This window comes from Balaenoptera musculus, chromosome 1, assembly GCF_009873245.2.
Source record: "Balaenoptera musculus isolate JJ_BM4_2016_0621 chromosome 1, mBalMus1.pri.v3, whole genome shotgun sequence".
NCBI lineage: Eukaryota > Metazoa > Chordata > Mammalia > Artiodactyla > Balaenopteridae > Balaenoptera > Balaenoptera musculus.
Genome location: NC_045785.1, coordinates 42011646 through 42029396, shown reverse-complemented (window position 1 = coordinate 42029396; position 17751 = coordinate 42011646). Strand labels below are relative to the sequence as shown.

The window sequence follows — 17751 nt, the reverse complement described above, 5'->3', positions numbered from 1 at the left end:
GTTGAAAAGAAAAGAATACAGATGCATTTAAAGTAGAAAATGTGTTGCCTCATAATCCCAAACCTGAAAATAACCACTATTAAATGTTTTTACTTTTAAATGTGATTTTTTGAAAAAGTCTCCAAACATATATATCAGTAAAAAAGTTGCTAAGTTTTATATAAGTGCAACCGTACCAAATATACTGTTCTGTAATTAGATATTTCCACTAAACAGTATATTGTTAGCATCATATTTAGAATTTGCCTCTAATTCTCCAACTGAGTAATCAGATCTACCTAATTAAAATTGTAAAAATCTTTAGTGTTTATAATAAAATTATTTTTTAATTAGTTAATAATTAAGTTAGTTTTAAGATATGCTGCTGTGTAAAACATTCTTCTCAATTTACTGCTATTCGCCAGTTTTTTGAGAACCATAGAGCCATATTCGAAAAGCAATATAGGTAAAATTTATTAAAATATCAAAAGCAAGGCTGATTTTTTTTTAGTAGACTTTATTCATATTTGTATCATTTCTCTCAAAGAGCCCTCCCTGTCCCTAGAAAGTATTTGTTATTCATATTACCTATTTTTAAAGGATAAAAAGCTAAATTGGATCTCTTAAGTATTCCATCTGTAAATTCAAGAAGTTTGTTCCATATCTAATCTTAAACATTTTCACTTAAAGATAAAAGGTATGGTAGAAAGAGAAATAATCGGAATTCTTATATTTCAATTCTGAGTCCCCATTTACTTGCTGTGTGCTATTAAAACTAGGTTACTCAATCCCTCTGAGCATCAATTAAAAAATTTGTATTGTAGTACCTACCTCACAGGGTTAACAAACAATTAATATAAGTAAAATGTCTTCAAAATGTATGTGAAACATCTTTAAGATTGTTTGCTTATAGTAGATGGACATTGAATAAATCAGGCAGATTTGGATTTGAAACTGGACCCTGATACTGACTAGCTATGTAAGCCTCCTTTTTATTTTCTCTGAAATGGAGATTAAAATATCTTGGCAATTAACCCACCTTGGAATAATGACTCCTTACCTTAAGAGTAACCAAGTTATTCAGATGCACATGTTAGAGAAGATGAGTGGGCCTGCATAATTGGTGCATGTAAAGGAGCAGCAGGAAATTGGGCTAAAATAGAGAAATAGATTGGGATTTCATCATGGAAGTCCCTGAATGCCAGCTAAAGACTTTTGTTATTGTTAGGTAGTGGTTAGCTTTTGAAAGTTCTGAAGAAGAGAGTGACACTGTCAGAGGAATAAGTAGTGTGGTGGCAGTTTGTAGGATGGTTGGGAGGGGAGAAATTGGTGGCAGAGACTGAGCAACTGTGTGCGTCTGTATATGTAATTGTGGAGTGTCAGGCGATGATTAGAAAATCATAGTATGATAATAACACAGTGTAGTTTACAGACTTTTTGGCTCCTACATTTCACAGCCTGTTAGCTTTTGTATACCTTTTTATACATGTGTATCTTCTAGTATCCTGTTTCTCCCACACCCTTCTTGGAGTACCTAACAAAACAGAGAATAATACTGTTTTTGTCATAGACCTACAGTAATGTGTTCTGACCTTTCTTTCCTCTGTGAAGCATTTCAGTACAATCTGTTGGTTTTATATTTGCCTTGTCATTTACAATCGTTTATAAATAACTGTATTAAGAAAATCGAAGTATTTCTGATGTTAAGTAGTGCCTAGTATCTTTATTAGAGATATTGGAAACTTAATTTCTCTAGCATATACATTTATGAAGAACTCTAAAAATCAATAAAAAGAAGACAACAACCCAATATGGGCAAGCAGTATAAGTAAATATTTCACAGAAAAGGAAAGTAAAAACAGTTTGCTATAACAGCCAATCACTTGAGCTTCCAATTTCCTTATTCATAGAAACTTTTGACACATGTTTATCTTCCTCAAAGGTATTTTATAACCTGAGTATTACCATTTGAACAATGAAAACTGATAAAGCTCTGTACCCAATGAACATTTGTCAGCTTATTTTATGATGAGCATTTGATTTTGCTTTAGGCTTTTCGGTTTGTTTGCTTGTTTAACCTGTGACTTTCATATGAGAGTTCTCCCTTTGTGAGACTCAAGTACGTCTGTGTCCTCAAGAGTGCCATTCCAACATCTGCTTCAGGAAGTGAGAAGAAGAAGATACCATCCTGGCATCTCCTCATCTTCAGTAGCTGGCTGTTTCCTTTTGGAACCTCTCTAGTTGGTTGCTACCTGTTGGTCCCTAAACTCAGCTTTGGGAGACAAAAAAGGCAAAGTGTCACAATTCTTTCCAAAATCCGTCTGCACTCTGGTTCTTCACTCTTCAAAAATTACTAGCTTAGAGTTCTTTGAACACATCAGGCCATTGACAGCACAGGGCCTTTCCCAACCTTTTCTCTTTGCTTTTCCTCTTTTTCACTCTTCTTTTCCTCACTATCACCTAAATTTAGAATTCAGCTCAAGTATCACCTTCATAAAGAAGCAGCCAATCTGTTGTTCATGCCTAGACCCTAGGACCACCTCTATTATAGCAGTCATGTCATCACTCCCATCTAGACAGAGTGTTGGACTTCCAGAACTGTGTCACCCAAGGCACAGAAAAGAGAAGTAGCTTTCCCAAGGTTGCACAGCTGGGCGGTGGCAAAGCAGGAATTTGAATCCAGACAATGTAGCTTCATGCTGCCCTGCCTGTATTCTTACGGTGTGCTTATCTTGCGTCATGGTTGGGTGCTGGGCTGGACCTATGAATATCCATATACAGGAACAGGATTGTGGAAATGGGCAGTGTACTAGGATGATCCTATTTAGAGCCTGGATTTAAAACAATAAATAAGACAGCTACAAAGGACATTTTGAGGTACTGGGGAAATTTGAATATGGACTCTGTATTAGATGATTGTAGCAACATTAAATTGTAAATATTGTAAACAATATTAAATGTCTTAGGTGTGATTAAAGAAATTATGGTTATGTAAGGGAATGTCCTTATTTCTTAGGAGACAAACACTAAAGTAGGGTGGAGGTGTCATAATATCTGCAACTTTAAATGTTTCAGGGAAAGAAGCATAAAAAGAATGATAGAGCAAATATGGCAAAACGTTAATAATTGATAAATCTAGGTAAAATATAAAAGAGTGTTTATTGTTGTATCAGTGTATCAGTTGTTTGTATCAGTAAACCACCCCCAAACTTAAAAGAAAAGAACAGTGATAATTCTGATTATTATGGTGATGATATTGATGATAGAAAAGGAGAAGAGAAACTGAAAGAGGAGAAATAAAATCAGCTCCCAATTTATACAAAGGAAATTATTTTTAATTTATTTTAATTCTTATACTGAAAAAACTATGAAATACCATTTCTAGAAATCGTTTGTCATATCAACTTCAAAATCATTGAACACACAGATTATGGATGTTCTCGTACTTAAAATGAAACTAGACAACTTCCTTTTCAGTCCATCAGCAAATATTTTCTAAGTGTCTGCTCTGTGCCTGGCTTATTTTGAGACATAGCCAGCTCATTTCTTCCAGCTCTAATGTTCTGTGGTTCTGTGATGCTAAGTGTCTAAATACAATAGCTACTGTAGCTCAAGGCCAAGTCACACTGGTTGCTGTCAGCTTGGCACTTCCTAAGCATCAACTTAGTACCTTAGCTCCTGGGTTTGAATGTGAAGATTAGTGAGGCCCTGAAGGCACAGACACAATGAAGCATCCCAAACACTATGGCCAGTAGGAGAAATGAAGGAGCTGTATAATCTTTCATACGTTTTCATGGCTATCATTTCTCTTGAAATGGCTTTCAGATCCTTTATTTTGCATGGATAGTTCCAGAATCTTGATCCTAATAGCTGCATTTTACTTGGCACCTACTATGGCCCAGGCATTGTAAATAGGCACTTTACCTACTTTATCCAGAATTGTTACAACACCCATCTAACCCCCACAGTCACACAGCTGGTGAGTGGCAAAACTGGGTTTAGCACAGAGCTTTCTGTTACGTTAATGCTTGGAGACTTTCCTTTAACTGTTAACCAAAACCTAGATCACAAAGAGGGAGTCTGAGGAGAGTATAGCTGGGCTGCTTGCCTTTGTCGTCAGCCAGACTTACACCTCTCTGCCAAATTAGGAAGGACAAATAAAATGTAGGGTTTTTTAATGCCCCAATCTTATTGCTTCTCATATGATACTGCAATTAACTCTTTGCTTTCTCCATATGCCACCCCCTCCCCACCCCCAACTCTTAGAGAGCAAGGGAACTTTGTTTTATTCATCTTTGTATTCTCAATGCCTAACACATAGGCACTCTGTAAATGTTATTGAAGTAAATTATTCATGGGCCAAAGGGAAAAATGGTTATAGTAATGGAAAACAAAACATTTTCCTATGCTTTTTCTATGTACTAGATGCCCTTTCTTCGCAAAAGCAGTTTTCTGATATGCTGAACCCAGTTCTCACTGTTTTGGACTGTGTTTAGTTGAGCTCAATAAAGTAATCAGAAGTCTGAGTCCGGGGTTCATTTAGGTGTGCCTATAATTTAATCAGAGATTTATGTTGCCCAAATTTAGTAGCATTTGCATATTATTGAGGCTTTATATTTGGCTTATTTTTACTGTCATAATAGCAGAAGAAAAATTTTTGTTGAAAGCTTATTGTGTTTGAGAGAAAAGATTATTTTAAGATTATTCAGTTTCTCTTTTGAAAGCTACTCTGGGAGTACCCCCAACCTGAAGATCCTTTTCTGATACTCTTTGTATCATCTCCTTTCTCACAGTTTACAGCTTAAAGTGAGAATTTTTTTTTAAGTGTGTTTTCCTGGCATCTCATGTTTTAACAGTGTCAGGGGTTTGTGTCCCTAGAACGAAAACTGTTTCTCCAGAGCCTTTTTTCTCTCAGCTTCTAGTGAAAAGAGGGGTGAGGCGAGCCAGTCGCTTACCACAAAGCAATGCCACCACAAAGGAAAGATTAAGGGTTTAGAGAGAGGTCAGTGTGGGTTTTTCTCTAACTAAACACTTTCCTAAAGTTTCCTTGTGGAAAAATAATGAAGTCATCTCAGAGTTTTTAAAGAATTTTTATTTCTTTTTCACCGTCTGCATTCGCTTGTCTTCTCAGCATGGATGTTTAATCTTCCTAGGCTTTGTGAATTGGCCCAAATGAATAAGTGGTGAGCGGTCTCTCTAGGAGCTAGAGGCTTATTCTAAGGGCCTAATCACTGAGTAAACACATCTTTGCCCTCCCTCTCACAACTGCGATATAATAGTCGAGATTCTAGCACAGTAACCTGGATATTGCAGGGACCAATGCTTTGAAATGCAGAATGGTTGATCCTCCAAAACAGTGCCTGATCTTCGCCTGCCTCTTTCTTCTTTTTTAAATTAAATATTGCCAAAGAGATGCTGTTTTATTGCTTGATATTGTGCATTAGTGCCCTGGATTTCCAAGTTTAGTTTCAGTCAACACTGTCAGCTGCACGTATAGGGAACTCTCCATGTTGGGTTTCCTAGTAGCCTCTTCAGCACATGTGTGTTTGGTTTGGAAGAGCATTTAAATTAAATCAGTGAGATAGCAATGTAAATCGCTAATCTCTTTCCCAAAGTCTAAATATTCCATTGCAGTGTTCTTGAGAGAAATAGGCATTTTAAAGATTTAGCCATTGCTATTGTTTGGTTAGAAATATGCTGATTCAAAAGTGGACAGCTCTCTTGTTCCCAGTGTCTCATTAAAGGTAGTTGCTGAGATACGATCAAGCAGAATTAGAGGTTGACATCCCCCTGTCTGTTGGGCCAGAGAGCTTCTAAGAAGAGGAGCTCTGAATTTGTTAGTGCTGCCAGGTTCATGTTCCTTTCCCTAAAGCAGCAGATTTCTAGATTTGTTTACTAAGAGTGATTTGGCATTGCTGCTACCATTTGGTGTGTTTTTTGCCAGAGGGCTGTGGTTGATATCAGCATTCATGTTTCTTTCCTCAAACATGCTGAGACCTGTGCTAACTTAGGGATACAAAGAAGACTGAAAGAGACCCGGTCCTCACCCTTGAGAAACTTTGTCTAGAGGGGAAACTGGTAAACAATTGTAATACTAAAATAGAAGAGATAGGGGCCCAGAAAAGGAAGCTCTTAATCAGGGAAGGCTTCCCAGAAGCATTTGCTTTGAGCCTTAATGGATGAGTAGGAATTTTCTAGATAAGTATCTCTCCAACAATGTATCTGATTACAAACTTCCTAGATACCAGCTACTGGTATCTGCATATATCAACATAGATGAAAAAACCCTAAATCTTTCTTGTTCAGCATTTAATCACCACTGCTTCCTGCTGGGCCTGACACGAAGACTATTTTAACCAATACTTGTTGAATGAATGAATGAATGAATGGACACATGGAAGCATTTTGTCCTTATTCCCATTACATGCTGTCTCTGAGGCCCCCGGAAGCACTGATATATGAGCATCTGGTGCCTTAATATTCTACAAGCTCTCCAGGTCTTCACTATAGTGCAGTTAGGTTCCCTGCTACAGTATCCAAAGAAAGAACACTAGGTTTGGAGTCAGTCAATCTGGGTTCCAATCCCAGATGTACTACTTACTTACTAGTTGTAGAATTTAGGATAAGTCAGGTTTCTAAAGCTCAATTTCCTCATAGGCTAATGAAGTTAAGAATACTATTTTACAGGTTTATTCTGGGGATTAAAGTACCTGTGGCTACCTCATCTAGTACAAAATTTCTCTTTGAAGAAAATATTTTAATTATTATTATTAAGATTAGGATTATTAAGATTATTATTTGGATTATTTATCAGGATAATTCTAAGCATCAGACTTTCATCAACATGAGCCCTTTTTCTGTAAATGTCCTTCTTTTGTTTAGAATTACACACAGCAAATTTCTTCATCATCACATTCTTACAGCTTCCTTGAAATTTTCCTTCACCAGAATTTCACAGATTAGATGTGTATATTGTCCTTACCATACAATTTTATCTTTCCACGTCCTGGTAACTGACTGTTCTTTAACTCAGCTCTTCTACAAGGTAGCACCAAAAAGTTAAGGACAATTTAGGTTCTTTAATCATCATTGTTGTGGTTAAAGCTGACATTTGCAAATTATGTTGCTCAATTTCAGTTTTTAGTTTCAGTTATTTTATTGATTATCCAGCTATTACAGAGGATACTTTTAAGAGAGCAGATGTCATTTCTTGAAAGCAAGTTTTATCAGGCAAAAGGGAAAGAATAATTTTCCATATGAAAATCTCCACTGGACATTTTCTGAAATATAAACTAGAAAGAATTCATGTGAAGTGAACATTTTTCTATCATCCTTTCAAATGGCAATTAGATGTCACATGCTCTTAAGTAAGGACTTTGACACGGGAACACATTAAGGGCTTTGAAATTACCTGTGGAACTAAAACAAGTTTATTTCAGACCTTTTTCTTTCAAGTAGAAGAGACTATTTAGTGCTCAGATTAAAAACAAAAAAATGTGTAAGAGAGATTTTGGCATCCAATCTTAATCAGTATTTTTTTCTCTGTATAGTTGAATAGTTCAAAATTAATTTTCCCTTTACATATAAAGTATGTGTTAAATACAAAGAATGGTAATTCCATTTTATTTAAAGAAAATGCCATTCTATTGCAATTTGTGCTTGAGATAGGCTTGCACATGTTAACAGGAATCTGCGACAGCAGTCTGTAAAACAATATCATCATCCTAGCCTTTTTAGAGTGTAAGGAAGCAAAATGTATTCACATTAGTAGATGCTTTAGGAGCTCCAGGTGTCAGGTACTCTTTTAGGGAATAGCATTTAATTTTTATCGTTGTTTATATTGACTGACTGTGCCTTTCCAGAATTCAAGAAATCTTGCATTAGTGCATATTTTAATTCATCAGTCTTTTCTCCCCTTTTCAGAGGAAGCTTCTTGCTGTCTACCTCCACCACGATGAAAGTGTATTAACCAACGTGTTCTGCTCACAAATGCTTTGTGCTGAATCTATCGTCTCTTATCTGAGTCAAAATTTTATAACCTGGGCTTGGGACCTGACAAAGGATGCCAACAGAGCAAGGTAATACTGTTGTTCACAAGTTATAAGTTGGGCTTTTTTATTGTTAAAAGTCATCATTGTATTTGGTTTCTTATCATCATAAACATTTTCATCCTCAGCATTAAATTTGCTATTATTACATTTAATTAGATAAAAGCTATTTGTTGTAGTTAACATGCAGTTATTTTCAATTGTGAAAAAATACCTTAACTAATAAAAGATTTCTTAAATTCAAGAATAACCTGAATACCAAAACCAAAATACATTGTTCTTGTCTTTTTGCAATAATAATAATATAGTACCTTCCTATGTACTGTATGTTCTTATGTTCTAATAATGTTGTTGAATATTCAAATCTGTTTCTAATAATATTCAGAAAAGACAAGGAAAATCTAATATATAATCCTACTAGTAAGTTTAGTTTTTAATAATTCCAGTGATGAAGGCAGGACATTCTGGACCAGTCCAGTGGAGTTGGTAATAGCTTAACTCTAGCATATGCTAATTGATGTAATCGCTTTGTTGCACACATTCTTTTGCACACAGCCAGCATTACATCCATATTCTCAATGGGAAAAAAAAAAATCCCTTTCCTAGCTGTCAGGATAAATTTACTTAGTTTGTTAATCATAATATCTGTAAGTGATGAATAATTATTCATATTTTGCCTATTTGAGTTTGCCATCTGAAATATATTTCATCGTGTTTAATTACACATGTGGCCATAACATCCTGTGATGCTACTTTGGGTGTGTTAACACAATCATCATCACAGACTGCTGGTTTATGAACAGGGAGATTAAATTCATTCATTTCAAGGCAATCCTATTGTAGTTACCTAATTTAAATGACTGTAGAACAATTAGAAATCATCTGATTTGTCTTTTTATTATTTTATGGCTCACTGAATTTTTGCTCATCATTCAGACTTTGTTTTATGTAATCTGAATCTGAAAAGAAAGATGATTCTTCTCTTAAATGTGAAGCAAAAGAATGTTGAAGCAATTTCTTCATCTAATACTTCATTTCTTTAAGTAAATGGTTAGGAAATTTCATAGGATGACTTCCTTCTGCCTTGGAAATGTTCCCTGTTATACATAAATAAAGAACCTTTAGCACCTGTATTTGTTTAAATTAAATCAGGTTATTATTCACACTCAGTTAAAGGTGATGAAAAGCAGTGCCAAAAACAGATAAAAATGCAGCATCGAAGGGCTTTCATGAGGCAAAATACATAGACTGGAGACTTGGCTAAATCTTTTGCCATTCACTGGCAGTAAGGAATCTCCTCCTTTCCTTTTATCCACAACTTGATGGAGAAGGAAACACTATTTCTAAACCATCTGTAGTGGCTAAGTTCAGCGGGCTACCTGCTGTTATTTTGTTCTATCCTCCATTTAATTCCTTAGTTCCTTTTATTTTACAATGACAAAAAATTGCAGTGTAGTTTCTTTTGAAAAGTAGTGTTTGAGGGGTTTTTTTTTATGACTGGCAATCAACAGCCATGTAATTGCTTTGTTATGTTTTACTAAAGAAGTCTGTTAAGTAGCACAACTTTGATACACTAGTAATAAGAGTTTGCAGGTTACAGAGACACCTGTGGTGACCAAAGCGACAGAAGCTGCTTATTAGAAAGAACCAGTACAGCTGTGTCCTATTAACTCCTTATGACACTTTTTTAAAACACAAAATAAAGGCCTTGTTTAAGGCTTTAGAGCTATTTCCCAGTGAATTGCAAGACCAACTGTGAAGTATGATAGGATATTTCAATCTACATTTTAAAAAATGTGGCATCCCATTATTAGGTTACTGTTATGAAAACAAAAAGAAATGATATTAAAAGCAAAATAGAAACATCTAGGAATTTAATAAACATTTATAGCAACAAGAAACAGGGCAGTGGGGAGAAAGAGAACATAATTTCTGGGATTTAAGATACTTGACGTCCTTATTCAAAGTCAAGTTCTATTTATATTACAAATTAAAAACTATTGATATTTAAAGTTAAGGTATTACATTTCTCTCTATAAAGTAATAAATAAAATTATGTAGCTACTGTTCATGTACACCTCCTCATTATTACAGTTAAGGCCTATGGTAAAATTCACATTTTACAAACACAAGATGAAAATTCACTGGAATGGCATATTCCTAAGAGAGAGTCAAAGTAGATTACCTTTTGATATACGAAATTATAAGTTAGGCTGATTTCTTGCCCCCCAGAAAGAGTTTAGCTTTAGCCACAATTTTCTTACCATCTACCATAGATTAATCTAAATACAATTATTTGAGTTTCCATCTCTGTGATGTTTCTTGGATCTTTATCACATTTATTCAAAAGTGTTTGCCATGAAAATTGATTGCATCATCCATTTGATGTGATTAACAATGAGTAACAAAACCTAAAACTTTCCCTCTCAATTCAATAGAAGTCTGCTGTACTAATGTTTATTGGTCAGTGGTCTATATAACAAAAGTTTTTGTGCCATCATTTGCTATTACCAGGTAGTTAAAATGGGACAAATTAATATGTGGAAATACAGAAGAGATGTCTAGACATCACAAATAAGATTGTTGCTGTGGGTTTCCTTTCAACTGTGATTTCTTTATGACAAATGTTAAAGTTTAGAAATAAATTCCTGGTGTATTTCTTGTCTGGTCCCATATCTAGTTATCCTAGTTCGGGCTAATCATATAAGTTTCAAGAGTCCTAAGCCTATAAGCTATTTAGCCTGGATGCTTCCTTAGTGGTTTTCTGAGACTATCCTCTGGTATGATAGCTGGAGACATTGATGCCCAAGACAGGAAGGGACTTGCCAAGCAAATTTATTTTTGCTTAAGAAATACTTGGATTAAGCCTCCAGAAACATTAGTCCTCCATAATTTACTGTGAATCTCTCCTGTTTCTAGAAGACAAGTGAAGGATATTGAACTAAGTGAATGCTTTGGTAAAGTTACTAGAATATGAATGTGAATTGCTGTTATAAGTCAAATTTCCTGATTTTGCTAACAAACCAGAATACCTGATTTCGCTAACAAACTAGAATATAAAAGAACTATAGAATGTCACTGGTATACACCCCTGTGGTGTTGATGATTTGGATTTCCCACTTTCAAAATGATTCTAGTAATTTTCTAAGTTGAGTACTTAAGTTAACCAACCTATATCTGTATAATGGATTAGAATAACTTCTAGATTGATCTTGGAACATTCCAAATGTGAACTGAGACATCAAACTTTAGCTGTAGTGATTACTTGCCTGTTTTCTCCCTCACTAAATTGTGATCTTCTGGAAGGACTTATTCTATTTGTCTCATTAAACAAGGCACTTTACAAAATTCTGGGAGAAAGAAACAATAAAAATTTGGCAAATGAATGTATTCTTCTAATTCCACTTAAGAATGTTGCTTATAATTTCAGTATTGTATATCTAAATAAGGTTTCTTTCTTGGAAAACTCTCTATAGTCTTACTGGCTGCCATGTGTAGTTGCATTTCAGAGCCATTCTTTCTTAAAGCAGTAGGCAGAAAGCCCTTGTTAGTCTTGAGAGGTGCTAGAGGGTATAACTTCCCAAATATCCAGTTGAACAACGATCCTGATAGAAACAGTAGGATATGCCGGTAAAGAAAAAGCTAAAAACAGATAGATAATGGTAAACAAAGAGATCTTGCATATCACTTCTGGAAGTGGCTAAAATATCTTAAGAAAGGTATATATTCCTCCATGTTTATTCATTGAATAAACATTTACTGAATGTTTAATATGAACCAGGATTGGTGCTATGCGCTGAGGATGAAAAGTTGAAAAAGACACAGTGCTAATGCTGAAAACACTCATGGTCTAGTAAGCAAGACAGACATAAGAGCTAATATGTAACATGAAATATGTACAAGGTGCTTTGGGAGTATAGATGCACTTCATACTGAGTCACTCTACCTGAGTGAGCCAGGGAAGGACTTGAAAGAGATGACACAAGAAGGTGATAGTAGAATTTCACTCTTTCTATTCAGAGATTTTTAATATTAGCAACATTCCTAGTTTGTTGGGTTGCAGGTATTTGCTATTCTTATAAAAGGATATTGGTATTTTAAACCTCATAATTAGCTATCTGAATTGTGGAAGAGAGAAAAAATGTAATCCTGTGTGGTCTGAACCAAATTGAGGATTAAGGCCAACCAACCGGGATGGAACAGATTCCAAGAAGTTGTTTTGTTAATGATTCATCCTGGTACTGGCATATGCTTATAGGCAGACAGTGGAGCAGAAAAATATTTTTAGCACAATGTAGTGAATGAATGCTTGGTCTATGAAAGAATAATTTCTTAAAATTCAGAACACATATCACTTGTAGGAAGCCTTGCATCTTCCCATTCTTCCCTTGCCTCAGTCCGGGTAAAAATGCACATTCTATATGCTCCCATAGTATCACTGTACTAACTTGTATTGATGGCACTCATTATACTGAATGTTTATCGTCTATCTCCCTGCTAGGTTGTCAGCTCCCCAAGGGAGCTATGTCCATAATCTCAATGCATTGAAGTGCCTTTTAAAAAATAAGTGTTATATTGATAAATAAACCAATAATCTCTAATAGGCTTATTGAAACATAATGGATAAGAGAGACCAGCTTGGGTAGTAGAAAGAGCATTGGAAATGCTACCATATTCCTCTAATTGGGCGATTTTCCCCCCACAGCCATTAATAGGAATAATAAAGCAAAAGCCTTCAAAAGCCTTCTCCTTGCAGAATGAACTAAAAATGTCCAGACTGGGTACCTCGTCTTCTGCTGGCACTATAGCACCCCAGGCTATCGTGGCCTATGCTCATGTGCCCCAGGCACCCACCATCTGGAAAGAGGATTGAATTCCAACCAAGATGAGTTTATCCATTGGTTCCAAAGTTTCTTCCCCAGACTCACCAAGTCTCTATGATATCTCTAAAGTAATTGGCCTCTCAAATGGGGCCATTTGGGATGGTAGTCTGAGCCTTCTGCGCTGGTGGTGACATTGATTAAAGTAAATATGCCCATAGGATATATAGGAATACTGGACTGGCTTCATGATGAGCTGTGCCAAGAAGGTAGGCAAAGGTCCATTTGGGCACCATCAGAATTAAATAGAGAGAGAACGATATAAAACACTAGCACAATAAGTATTGATTTGCTTACCTCTATTAGAGCTGTTTGGGACTGGGTAATGGGAACATTGGCACATGAGTGCCCTTGGTGCTGAACTGCAGGTTCTTGACTGAAGTTGCTTCATGAAGGAAAGCCATATAACATATGTGGCACAATAAACCACCAATATTAACCAGTAATAAGTGGGTTAATGGGTATCACTTGTTCTGAACAGGCCCACATGGCAAATGTCTTACTTAGTACATCCAATATAGGTATTGTTTTAGATTATCTAATTCTAGAAAATTTAAACATTGAATTTGACTAGGATAGTGCCAACTGGGTAATTAGCCGGCTATGAGCGCTGAAAAATGAGTTGCTTATATGTAAGTTCCTGAGTTGAAAGTGTGTGGCACATCAGTGTACGTGCTACACAGTGTTAAATCAGGCATTGCACACTATTTCTAAGCAGTGTTCCCTAGGAATTGCTGACAGTGCCTGAGTTACACAGGTTGCATGTAACATACATAGCTTTGTATTAAATTTTGCATACACAGTTAGTACCAATGTTCACAGACAGAATTCTATTGCCTATCAATATTAGCTTTTGAATTTAATGCACTTGGGTGCAGTCTGTCAGGTCACTGTAGACTTCTGCTGCTATGCTGACAGGTACTTGTTAGCCTTAATATTCAAGTGATAGTTTTCCACATTACTTAATCTTTGGCAAGAGTTAATTGGCTTAAATCTCTTATTATCAGTAGGTTGTCTTTGCCTGCACTTTCCATCACGGTGGCTTACCCTTAATTCCAAACTACTCACTGGTTCATGCCTGGCTGAAGCTAGCTGACCATGTTACTCTAACCCTACACTTCCATTTGATCCAGCAAATATAGCCCAGGTGTGGGGTCTGCATGGGAGACACAAGGAGTGTTAATATCCAGCTGCTACCTTAGGAGCAGATATGGATTCTGCAAAAGTAGCTGATAAAACAGATGGACATGTTGTGGTCAGAGTACTAAGACTTCCAGAGAGCCTTCATGCCAGATTTCCATATAATTTTCCCCAAACTTCTTTATTTCCTTTGTGACATGTTTTCCTTCCCATACTTGTAAAGGAAATGTATTGCCATCCTAAACATCCCAGGTCAAGGCTTAATTAATGCTTTAAAATAAAGGTTCTAAAACACCAGGAGAGTTTGTCATTTTCTCCCTGGTTTGTTTTGTGAAGAGGGAGGAGAGAAGGTGAGGAGGAACCCCTCCTGTTCCATGATTACATCCTACCCACTCATTTTCTCCTTTTCTCCTCTGCTTTTGATTTTTAGTGGCGGTCTTAACAGAATGTCAAGATCAATTTGCAGCATGGTTTAACTCAAGGTTTGCGTTCTGCCAGCAGCAATTGTCCCTGCAAACAATGCCGTGTGTTCTTGTAACTTCAGAAGCTTTTAGAAGGATCATGGCAAGGGCGGCATCTAATGACTTTATTAGTGTAGGGTTTCAAAATGGGCTCAGTAATTGTTCATATCTCTTTGTCAGCAAGTCATAATTACTGCTCAGCATTGTCCAAGGGTGCACTTGTGAATAGTTTCCTAATAGTACTGAAAGGAAGGAAAAGAGGGAAAGGATAAAAGGTGATGGCCTCTTACAATTGAGAAGAAGCCAGTCTGTATATAGATGATGGCTAAACTGTTTATAATACATTCTTTACTCTTTTTAAAATAGACAATTATCCTTTTAAAAGTGTTCTTTGAGATAACTCTAAATTACCAGTTTACAAGCTTTTTAAACTCTGATTTGGATACTTCCCACACTACTACCTAATACTACAATCATAACTGCCTGGTGGTGCATGCATTGTATCTGAATCAAGTATTTGTGTAAAAAAAATTTATTTCCTTGACATTAATCGAATTAATGCTATTCGGGAAATATATATTTAACTCAGATGCAGTTGTCTGTTTTCACAGTCTACGTGAAAACCGTTGTTAGGAAAGAACAATACAAGGTGATACTGTTGACAAGATAGTCCAAAAGAACATTTAAGTTTTTATCAAATCCGATTTTCCTCATGCACTAGACTTTTCTTGTTACTCTCTTGGCGTTCTTCTTGGCCTTTCTCCTAAACACTCTGTGCTTTGAGTATTCTAGGGATCTTGATTTTGAGAGTGATAGAATTAAAAGAATCGTTGCCTTTTCCAGATATATAAAGTTTGAGCTTCACACCAAGACTTCTCCCCTTTGTGCTGTGTTGCCAAACCCTTACCTGTTCTGTGACTCCCTGCAGTGTACTCATGTATAGTTATGTGCAAATACTCACTTCCAGTAGCTAGTTATTCTCATATTTTAGGGTATACAGATTCAAATGAATATGACTGCCAGAGGTACTCGATCCAGTTTATATATATAGATTACAAAACATGAGTTATCTAATGAAACAAATTCTAAAAATAAGACATTTCCAAAATAAAATATTTTTTAAAGTAATATACCCCATCATGTCTTTTGCTTTTCTTCTTATCTGAAATTGATAAGATCTAAAGAGATTTATTTGTTTTCTTAATTGCTTTGTCAGTGTTGATAATTTTTATATTCATGGTTGTTTCTGAAGAATTTTTACTAATCATGTCACCTATGCCATTTAAATTGGTAGCACATTTCTCTCCTTCATAAATACTGAGAAAAACTGTAAAAGAAACATGTTAGTTCAGTCATGTAAAACCACCTATGGAAACTGGTTCCTCTGACATTTTTCCAGTATTTGCCTGTTAGTGTACATAGATGCGCAAAAAGGTTTTAGTGCCCAATAATCTTAATGATTGAGTCTGCCAAATACACCACCAAAAATTGAAAGAGGAAATAACTGTTAGTCTGGAATTGGAGAGTGAGGTGAAATCCTATTTCTTACATGTTTGGGTAATTTGTTAGGGAATAGGTTTTGTATCCTTTCCTTCAGCATATGTTTGTATCTTTGTATTTGATTGCATTCTAGTAATAAAGTGATGGTTTTATATTATTTACAAATAAAGAGTTAACTATAGGGATTTTTAAACAGCCATCCATCCGTTAATTTATCTGCTGTTGGCTGACTCAGTATGTAGCCACAGCAACAATTTTTTAAATCCTCCTTAATTGTTGCCTTCTGTGTATCTTTCCTTTCCTCGATATGTGATCAGCACCAGGAAAGTCCTCTTTAACATACTTCTCTACAGATCTCAACTAAGGAAGGGATGAGGCAAGTTTATAAGAACAATAAAGATGCTATGACTATTATATCTCAATATGAGAAATTATGTTTCCCAGTCCCAGTTTCAAATAAGGTACTGGAGGTTCTGAGCTGCTCCCAAATAAGTTACTTAATTAACAACCACAGCAACAAAAATTTATTATTTGGACATTACGAAAGCTATGTAAGTATTATTTATTAGTTCCTAAAGCAATACCTATTCACATTTAAACATGTCAGTTGCTATTCTTAAAAGATTGTGATTTTCAATACAACTGTTTCTTCACTGTTTATATGCAGACAGTCATATGTCAGTCATAAAATGTAGGGCAGTTAAGAGGTAAGAGTCAGTCTGGGATTATGAAGAACAAAGAGTTATTAGGCAAGTGGTATAACATATCTAGATTTTTTTTTCTTCTATGAAAATGAGGGAGGGGTGACCCTATTTGAACTTTTATCTCTAAAATTCTGTGACTTTCTGATGACTTGAACACATAGTTTTCAATATAAGCAAGATTAAAAGTGAATGTTAGTAAAGTTTGTAAGTAGATTGTAGCGTACTGCCCTTACCAGCTTGTGATCTAGTCAGAGTGACCTTAGTGGGCTATAGCTAAGGAAGCCACAGTCATTTTCCATCTCTTTCACCAATAAAGGCATCTTCCTTACCCTTAGAACCGTCCTTCAAGCTCTTGCTATTTGTGATGGGAGCTTCTAGAGTGTCAATAGCTAAGATCAAGATTACCACTACTGCTTTAAAAAAACACACACATAACTGCAATCATTAATTAAGCCCCAGCTATGTGTCAGACACTATATATATATATATATATATATATATATATATATATGAGCTCATTTAATCCTCACTCTATATACATTACCCCATTTAACCACAGTTCTGCAAGGTAAATGGCAAAGTCCAGTTTCACATGTGAGGAAACTATTTTTGGCTCAGAGAAGTTCTGTAACTTACCCAAGGTCCTGCAAATGATTGTGCCAGATATAAATCCCAGATCTACCTGTGCTTTTCTGCTACATAATGCTTCTTGTCCCATGACCTTGTCAAGCTGGATTATTACCAACAAAGTTGTACTAAATAACTGTGAATAGCCCTGTGGGAGATATAAGAGAAGTATAAGACTTGGATCTTTTGCTCAGGTAACAAATAAACATGGAATTCACCATATCTTAGAGTTGTGGGTTAGAAGCATTCTTAGTTAACATCCAATTTGCAACTATGCAGGCATTTTTCCCTGTATTATGTCTGATATTACTACAGTCTCTACCTGAATACTGCTAGAGACAGAGGAATGAAAGCTTCAAAAGATAGTGTATTTTTGAGCTGCTCTAAAAGCCAGGAAAGGTTTTTGCTATAG

General features: G+C 35.7%; 1 protein-coding gene across 1 annotated transcript in view; it reads left to right on the top strand.

Annotated features, from left to right (window-relative positions):
* The window catches only part of FAF1 (Fas associated factor 1), a 476566-nt gene that overhangs the window by 338229 nt on the left and 120586 nt on the right, over positions 1 to 17751 (top strand). The window contains exon 13 of the mRNA XM_036849545.1: positions 7903 to 8057. Within this exon, the coding sequence (XP_036705440.1) occupies positions 7903 to 8057 (155 nt within the window). The remainder of the gene's footprint in view (positions 1 to 7902; positions 8058 to 17751) is intronic.